At 37.9% G+C, this 8547-nt stretch overlaps 1 protein-coding gene across 7 annotated transcripts in view; it reads left to right on the forward strand.

The window, feature by feature from the left end:
* Positions 1–8547, forward strand: part of LOC106869699 (E3 ubiquitin-protein ligase MYCBP2) — a 145882-nt gene that overhangs the window by 56682 nt on the left and 80653 nt on the right. For all 7 annotated transcript variants that reach the window (XM_052972468.1, XM_052972462.1, XM_052972464.1 and 4 more), the window contains exons 40-45: positions 410–607; positions 2246–2480; positions 3399–3517; positions 5089–5176; positions 7271–7323; positions 8155–8327. In XM_052972468.1, the coding sequence (XP_052828428.1) occupies positions 410–607; positions 2246–2480; positions 3399–3517; positions 5089–5176; positions 7271–7323; positions 8155–8327 (866 nt within the window). The remainder of the gene's footprint in view (positions 1–409; positions 608–2245; positions 2481–3398; positions 3518–5088; positions 5177–7270; positions 7324–8154; positions 8328–8547) is intronic.

The following is an 8547-nucleotide window of genomic DNA, read 5'->3' on the forward strand; positions in this document are numbered from 1 at the left end:
TCTCTCTCTGTTGCTCTCTCTCTGTTGCTCTCTCTCTGTTGCTCTCTCTCTGTTGCTCTCTCTCTGTTGCTCTCTCTCTGTTGCTCTCTCTCTGTTGCTCTCTCTCTGTTGCTCTCTCTCTGTCTGTTACTGTCTCTCTTTGTTATTCTCTTTTTGTTGCTCTCTCCCTCTTTGTTGCTCTCTCTCTCTTTGCTCTCTCTCTCTCACTTTGTTGGTCTCTCTCTTTGTTGCTCTCTTACACACTGCCTGTCACTCTCCCACCTCATTTCTCTCTCTCTCTCTCTCTCACACACTCTGTCTATCACTCTTTCTCTGTTGTTCTCTGTCACTTCTTCCCTCCTTCTTTTATTTCCTCTCTCTCCGCTATCATTATTTCACCATTTACCCATCTCTCTCTCTACATTGACAGGGTGCTGTACAGATATTAGGACTGATCCATGATGTGTTACCTGCAGTAGTGGCCTTAAACAGCCAGAATGTGCTCACATCCTATGCTGGCCATCAAGATGGAATGTTATCAGAATCTGACACTTGTGGTACCAACCAGCATTATTGTCTCATTGAAAGTGACCATCCTTACAAACCAGCTACTGTGGCAAATTACAAGGTGACCACATACCATTTACCTCTATTTTTGTTGTTGTTTACTGAATCTCAGGTCAGCCCCTGATTGAACAAAACCTATGATGAAACAGAGATTGTCTTTGTTTAGCCCTATGCCAGGCTTCATGCAGCAGATCTATGATCATAGCATTCCAATCATGACCTAACCCCACACTATTATTCAATGTATCTTTTTTTTAAGGTTCGACGACTGGCACCCATGCCAACGTTGTCTCCTTCATCGGACATGAAACTCGGCTTGCGAAGACCTGTTGGGGCAAGCAAAACCGAAATCGTGAAGGCACCTGTGCCCAGCGTCGCCTTCCTGGCACTTGTGCTGGTGGCATGTGTAAGACATTTGAGCGAGATCGTTGCCAGTGCTGCTGGACTGGCTCCTGTGCAGGTGGCACGTAAAATACATTTTGAGCGTGGCCATTGCCAGTACCGCCTGACTGGCCCTCATGCCGGTGGCACGTAAAAGCACCCACTACACTCTCGAAGTGGTTGGCGTTAAGAAGGGCATCCAGCTGTAGAAACTCTGCCAAATCAGATTGGAGCCTGGCGTTGCCATCCGGTTTCACCAGTCCTCAGTCAAATCATCCAACCCATGGAAAGTGGACGTTAAACGATGATGATGATGATGTAGAGTGGGGTGACTTAAGAGTAATTTAGCTGCTATTTCTAATAGGTCACCACACACACACTCACACATTTTGGAGGATAAATACATATAGATTTGTAAAAGTGAGGGGTTTGAGGTAACTAATGTTACTGGTGAAGGGGAGTAGTAGGGGGAGGAGGTAAACTAAAAGGAACATCTGCAAATTTGAAAAATGTTGAAGGAAACTGCCAAGAGACATGCAAAACACACACACACACACACACACACACACACACATACACACACAAGTTTAAGTACAGGTACCTTGTAAGCAGACCTAGATTTTTGATGGACAGTACATACTTAATGTTTCCAGCTATGAAGTGGATGTAGGATGAGTCTCTCTCCCTGGATAGGAAACTAAATCTTCATTGACACCTTGTATCAGATTAAAGCTTTCTGTCTGTGTGTTACTGTCCACTCTGCATGAGTGTGGTTGTGTTGGTGTGTTACTCATGTGTCAGTTGTCTTGTGTGTTTTCATATGTATGCTTTTAACCCTAGGTCAACCTTAATCCAGTAAACCTATGATCTAAGGCAGGGGTTTTCAAACTGTGGTCCGCGGACCGCAGGGGCTCTGTGGACAGCAATTACTTTATATGGGCAATTTGATTTTATATATGTTTTTTAATCGAAATCTTTTAATTGACAATAAACCTATTTGTTAAATACTGTTAAATAAATAAATGTAAAAATATGTTATTTTAAGCAAATATTTATGTATAAATTTCATAAGCGTTTATAAGGGGGTCCCTAAGGTAAAGCCTGAAATATAAAGGGGTCCGCAAGTCAAAAAGTTTGAAAACCCCTGATCTAAGGCAATAAATTCTTCTGTTCAGCAAAACCACCTGCCAGGGACTTGAACTTACATTTCTTGTTTTTGTAGTTCAATACATTGTCCACTCTGGTAATAATATTCAAGCAGCTAATTGTTTTCTGTTTAATTAAATCAATTGTTAACATCATGTGTAATTCTTTTCAGGTGTGCTTCCCAAGCACCGTCCGATGGATGGTGCTGGAATTTGATGTACAGTGTGGCACTGCACAGGCTGAGGACACTCTGCAACTGTACATCCCAAGTCGGGTCAAAGAAAACAGTCTCTGTCCACTGACCGGCCAAGAAGAGGAGGAAGAGCAACAATCAACATCGGTGTTATGGCCAGTTCTGAAGAAATTCCATGGCAACAACTGGCCAAAAGCTGCTGTCGTTTTACCTGGTCAGTTTATATATTACAAACACACACACACACACACAAACACACATGCACACACACACACACACACACACAGTATCATACATATATACACATATATGCCTTTTCACTTGGCCAGTTTATTTGTCATGCATTCACATACACACACTACAGCTCCCATGCATATGCACACATTTGCAGAATTAGTGTCTAAGACATTCTGGTCATGACCTTCCCTTGTTGTATATCTAAAATGTTATTTCTAATGGGTTAAGTTAGACTCCTTTGTTGCAAGTAGATTTGAAAATAAAGGCATTCTAACCGTGACCAAAATGTCTTTTTGTATATCTAAGACATTGTTCAATGTGTTCTTCCTTTTTAAAGACAGACGAATGTGATTTAAACCAGCCACATTCATCCCAAATATTCTGTTCTATGTTCAAACCAGTCAAATCTGGCCTCTTACACCCACCCTGTAATGTCATTTTAAAGATAAATGATCCCATCTTTGAAACACTGAAACTCCAAAATAGTACATGATTAATTCAAAACAGTGTGAATGAATAAGCTTTACATTTGACAAAGGAATCTGGCTACTATTTTTCCCATGCTGGCTCATTAAAACAGGATATGTTGGTGGAAGTGAGATGTTGAGAGAGAGAGAGAGCTACTTAAGGTGGAAGATGGTAACAATGGGCAGTAACTGTTGTAGTAGAGGTAGGAGAATAAAAGAGAGGCCATAGCATGTTGATGAAATTGTGGTTGTGATGGGTTGATTATTTGCTGTTTTCCTATCAGTTTAATGAAGAGTAAAATGTTTATGTTCATATAATAACCAGAGAAATATTGTACACTCATTACTGAAGTTGAATTGGTGTTGTTCTTATTAATGTTGATGGTGATGTTGTTGATGTCTTTTTAACTACTTTTTGTTTTTAACAGGGAATGAAGTAACTTTTTCACTGGAAAGTGCCTCGGATTATGTTAAAGATGAGAAGGCTTGCTTCTTTGGCTTCAAGTGTATGGTAACAGGCTATGAATGGAGTAGTAAACCTGAAGAAGTAAGTATATCCTGATGTAGTATTATCTATTGATGATGTTGTTGCTATACAGGAAAGGGTGTTTCATTCCTCAGACACTGATGGTCCAAATACCTGTAATGTAATAGAAATTAGTTCAATTCACTATACTTTTCTCACCTTCATACATGTGTGGCCTTTGCAGATGATTATAATGATTATAATTATTATGATCACTAAGATGACGGTCTTGCAGAACTGTCAGTGTGATGGGCAAAGTGCTTAGCAGCATTTGTTTTGGTTCTTTATCTTCTGAGTTCAAATTCTGTCAAAGTCAACTTTGTTGTTCATCCTTTTGGGGTTGATAAAATAACTACCAGTTGATATTATCGACTGACCTACTCCCCCTAAAAATACTGACCTTGTGCTAAAATTTGAAATCGTTGTTGTTGCTGTTGCTAGTAGTAGTAGTTGTAATGATTAGGCTGGAGATCCAACCAAATGTGTACCAGTTGAGCACTGGGGGGTCAATGTAATCGACTAACCCCTTCCCCCCAAATTTCAGATCTTAGGCCTGTAATAGAAAATGTTATTATTAAGGAGGGCGAGCTGGCAGAATTATTAGCATGCCAGACAGAATGCTTAGAGGCTTTTGTCTGTCTTTACATTCTGAGTTTAAATATCACCAAAATCACTTGTGGTGTGTTGCATTTTGATATGCCTCAATCCTTTATGGATCCTTTGTAATTGGAATTGCATATGTATGTACACATATATATATATAAATGTATATACATGTGCGTTTGTTTGTGTGTGTGTGTGTGTGTGTGTGTGTGTGTGTGTGTGTGTGTGTGTGTGTATTATATATATATATATATATATATATATGTATATATTACCATCATCATCGTTTAACGTCCGCTTTCCATGCTAGCATGGGTTGGACGATTTGACTGAGGACTGGTGAAACCGGATGGCAACACCAGGCTCCTATCTCATATATATATGTTAAATAAAATGAGACAATAAATCCAAAGCGGTGTAAAATTTCTTGAACATTCATAAAGAGAAAGGTAGTCTTATAGCTGTTTCTGGGATATCCCTTCATCAGAGACAATATGAGAGGGTTAAACGGAAGGAAAAAGTAGAGTTCCATATAAGAAGTTGTTTTGGATTATATATATGTTTTATCTACTCCATTTCTTAAGTCTTGGATTTTTATTTGCATACCTGGCAACCCTGGCTGCTGACTCTGAAATATAAAATAATCTTTTACAGCATATCGCACCTTCCCCATCAATAAACCATAATTTTTCCTGAATGTTATATATTTTATATGGATTGCTTGAAGCTCACTATCTTCCTACACCTTGATCCTTGGATCTTATATATATATATATATATATATATATATATATAATATGTATGTATGAGTATGATATCTACAAAGTTCCACTCAGAAACAATTGTTCACTCTGAGGCTACAGTTGAAGACTGTTACCTTAAGTGTGCTATCAGTGATATGAAACCCAGAAGCCCATTAGTTGCAAAACAAAACTTCTTAACCGCACAGTTATGCATGGTGATTCACTTAGATATCTTTATTGTTTCAGGCTGTGTTTCACTTGGAGAGAGAATTATCTTTCCTTGGTGGTATGTGTGCCTCCGCCTTAATGAGAAAAGACCTGACACTTCCTGCAGGTAAGAGCACAACGCAATTCTTTGTCTTCCTTTCCTTTGTAAAACTGTTCTCAGTATTCTCTTCTTGAAGAACTTAATACTCAAATGCTCAGGTAATTGTGTGAGCTTGATAAATTTGACATGAGGACGATGGTAAAAATTGTAGTTTCAGCTCAGATCATGTGATATATTACTTAGTTGCAAGTTTTTTTTTTGAATATTTTATGAAGAAAACAAATTCTTTAATTTGATTCAGTAGAGTTATTCCAGGTTTTTATGTGTCCTTGTTATGGGTGATATTGTGACTCACTTTGACAGATATGTTTGTGAAAATGGTTCAGCATTTTTTTGCACTTGTAAGTTTAGTTCTTTTAATAGACAGGTAGAACAAGCATAGTAGGAGTGAGCACAAAAATAACATATGAAGATTGAATTGTTTATGTTGACTGGTTTGCTTATTGCTATGGGAGATAGATTCTGTTTTACTGCAGTTCCAGATATGCTTCTGAGAAGAATGGAATTCAACAGATAAACATCTCTGTTGCCTTGAGCCATTTCTACAGAATATGTTGAATCAAGAGTTCTCAAGGTGTTTTATTGTGTGTTGACAAATGAGATCCTGAAAATAACAGAATTTCAAGTGTTCTCCTCTCAATATGCATTGGTAGTTATGGCCCAAAATTTACAATGTTTGGCAAATCCATGTAGTGTTGTGACATGAAATTCAATAACGTCATCTGGTTACTGTTTTTTGTGATTGGAAATGGAATCTGCCAAAAAATGGTATTCTGTTGTTGAAGAAAATGAAATCGAGGATGACTTTTGCAGTCAAGAACGAGATGGATTGGGTGGGGCTGTTTTTGGATTCTGACAATTTGGTACAGCTGATTGAACATTCAACTTGCTTTGGTAACAACATAATTTGGTACTAGAGGACAAACACATGCATACACACATTCACATACAATGTGTGTAAAAATTAAAGAGCAGTATGTGCATGTGTGTATGTGCCTGTGAGAGATTTTTGTTTATTAATTGGACACAGTTGACATAAACATTTTTCTTCTTCTCATACAAATAAAAAGAAATTTACTCACACAGAGAGAGAGAGAGAGAGAGAGAGAGAGGGGGGAGGGAAGGAATAAATGAGAAAAACATTAAAACATCTGATATCAAATAAGTCAGCAGTGAATTAATGATACCAAAACATGTCATACTCTGTTACTGTATTGTGGTCAGTATGGCTGAAGATTGAAATGGAGATGAAGATATTATGTGAAGTAAATCTTAGTTGTTTAACTGAGTCTGGGAATTCAGCCAGAAAATTTGACAATACATTTTTCCAGTATGTCCCCTCTGTGCTAGCATCTGAAATGATATCAGAGTGATGTAGCTAAAGAAATTCCTTTCCATTGTTGTTGTCGCTGTTGCTCTTGTTTTATTTTATTATTGAAAGACATCCCTCAGAATACTTTTGTTTTGAAATTGTGAAAATGTTCATCTTTGTATTTATATTTGAGCTAAATAAGAGTTGCTGAGAAGTATGTTGTTTAGTTGGCTCAAATATATTACTTGAATATATGAGTTACAAGTGTGTGTGCATTGACTTTTTTTAGCAAATATTGGTTGTCAGTCTTCAGACTGTATATAGATATTAATTGAAGCAAACGGTATTATATATCCATTACGGTTGATCTTAATGATTGGTTTTCCATTAGGGGTTCAATGGAGTGTCAGCTAAAAGTTTGATTATGTAATCCTGTGCTCTTCAGAGATGGCAGTTATTGAATGGAGCAGTTGCCATATTTCATTCCATAACTACCACCTCTGAAGAGCACAGGGTTACATAACTGGTTTGTTATCTAACACTCTATTAAACTTTGAGTGTGAAACTGGTTGGTAAGATTGACCATAATGGATACATAATATTGTATACTTTGTTTAATATACCCACTCTACTGACAAATATATGAGTGCACTTTTTTTTCAGATTTATGTATTCTTAGATGCTATATATGTATATATACACACACGCACGTGTGTATCTACATATAGGCCCATATATATATATATATATATATATATATATGACATATTTCTTTTGTATTTGATTAGGAGCTGAAGATATTGATGAAGATTTAGACTCTGTAGAAGAAGGGGCTCAGTTGGTCAGTACTTTTTTTCTTCTCTTTATCCTTATTAACTATTTTACACCATTAAAATTGAATGCTCTTTCAATTGTGTAACACATAAGACAGCAAGCTAATTAATCAGTGCATTAACTAATATGAAAGCATATTCTTTTCTACTCTAGGCACAAGGCCCAAAATTTTTGGGGAGGGGGCTAGTCGATTAAATCAACCTCAGTACACAACTGGTACTTAATTTATCGACCCCGAAAGGATAGAAAGCAAAATAGACCTCAGTGGAATTTGAACTCAGAATGTAAAGACAGATGAAATACCGCTAAGCATTTCGCCCGGCGTGCTAACATTTCTGCCAGCTCGCAGCCTTCCAATAAGAAAGCATATTGTTCCACCCATGCCAGCATGGAAGACAGACGTTAAACGATGATGATGATGATTGATATTTTTAAAATTGTGCTTTGTAATAAAAATACACGGACCATATTAGAGTTTTTAACATTTTAGTAGTTAGTCTCAGGTTAGCTGTGATCGAAGCCATTCCAATTATATACATACTGTCTCCTGAGTCTTTGCTGGTGAAATTTCAGTCACAGTTCTCTTACATTCCATTTGAATAAGCCCTCTTCATCATCATTTTATGTCTAATTTCCACCTTTGCATAGGCTGGATTGATTTTTACAGTCTGTATCAGTTCTTATTCAGATTTATTGGTCTCCTCGAGTGGTTGGAGAACTATGTTTTGCTTGGGCAATATATATAAACTGTAATTTTTTGTATAATAACAATTCTACTACTATGCACACCTATTGGTGATGATGATGATGTTGATGTTGTTATTTGTTTCTTTCACAGGTATTCAATGCTCATTCAACCCTCTTGGATAAAGGATTTGCACTCTCCCACCCTCCAACAATAATGCAGGCCCTGGAGGGCAACCTTCCCTTCAGCTGGCAATCCAATGAGAGGTCGTTCCTGAAGGACTTTGTTGCCTGCAAACCTGGCACCAGTGGTGGACGTTTGGCACGGTAAGTCCTACTTGAGTCTAACACTTCTTCCCACCCTCACCTTTCCTCTCTTCTCTTTTCTTCTTCCTCTCTATCTCTCTCTCTGCCTCCTCCTCTTTCTCTCTGCCTCCTCCTCTTTCTCTCTGCCTCCTCCTCTTTCTCTCTGCCTCCTCCTCTTTCTCTCTGTCTCCTCTTCTTTCTCTCTGCCTCCTCCTCTCTCTGTGCCTCCTCCTCTTTCTCT

The sequence above is a fragment of the Octopus bimaculoides genome, chromosome 13, assembly GCF_001194135.2.
Source record: "Octopus bimaculoides isolate UCB-OBI-ISO-001 chromosome 13, ASM119413v2, whole genome shotgun sequence".
Lineage (NCBI taxonomy): Eukaryota > Metazoa > Mollusca > Cephalopoda > Octopoda > Octopodidae > Octopus > Octopus bimaculoides.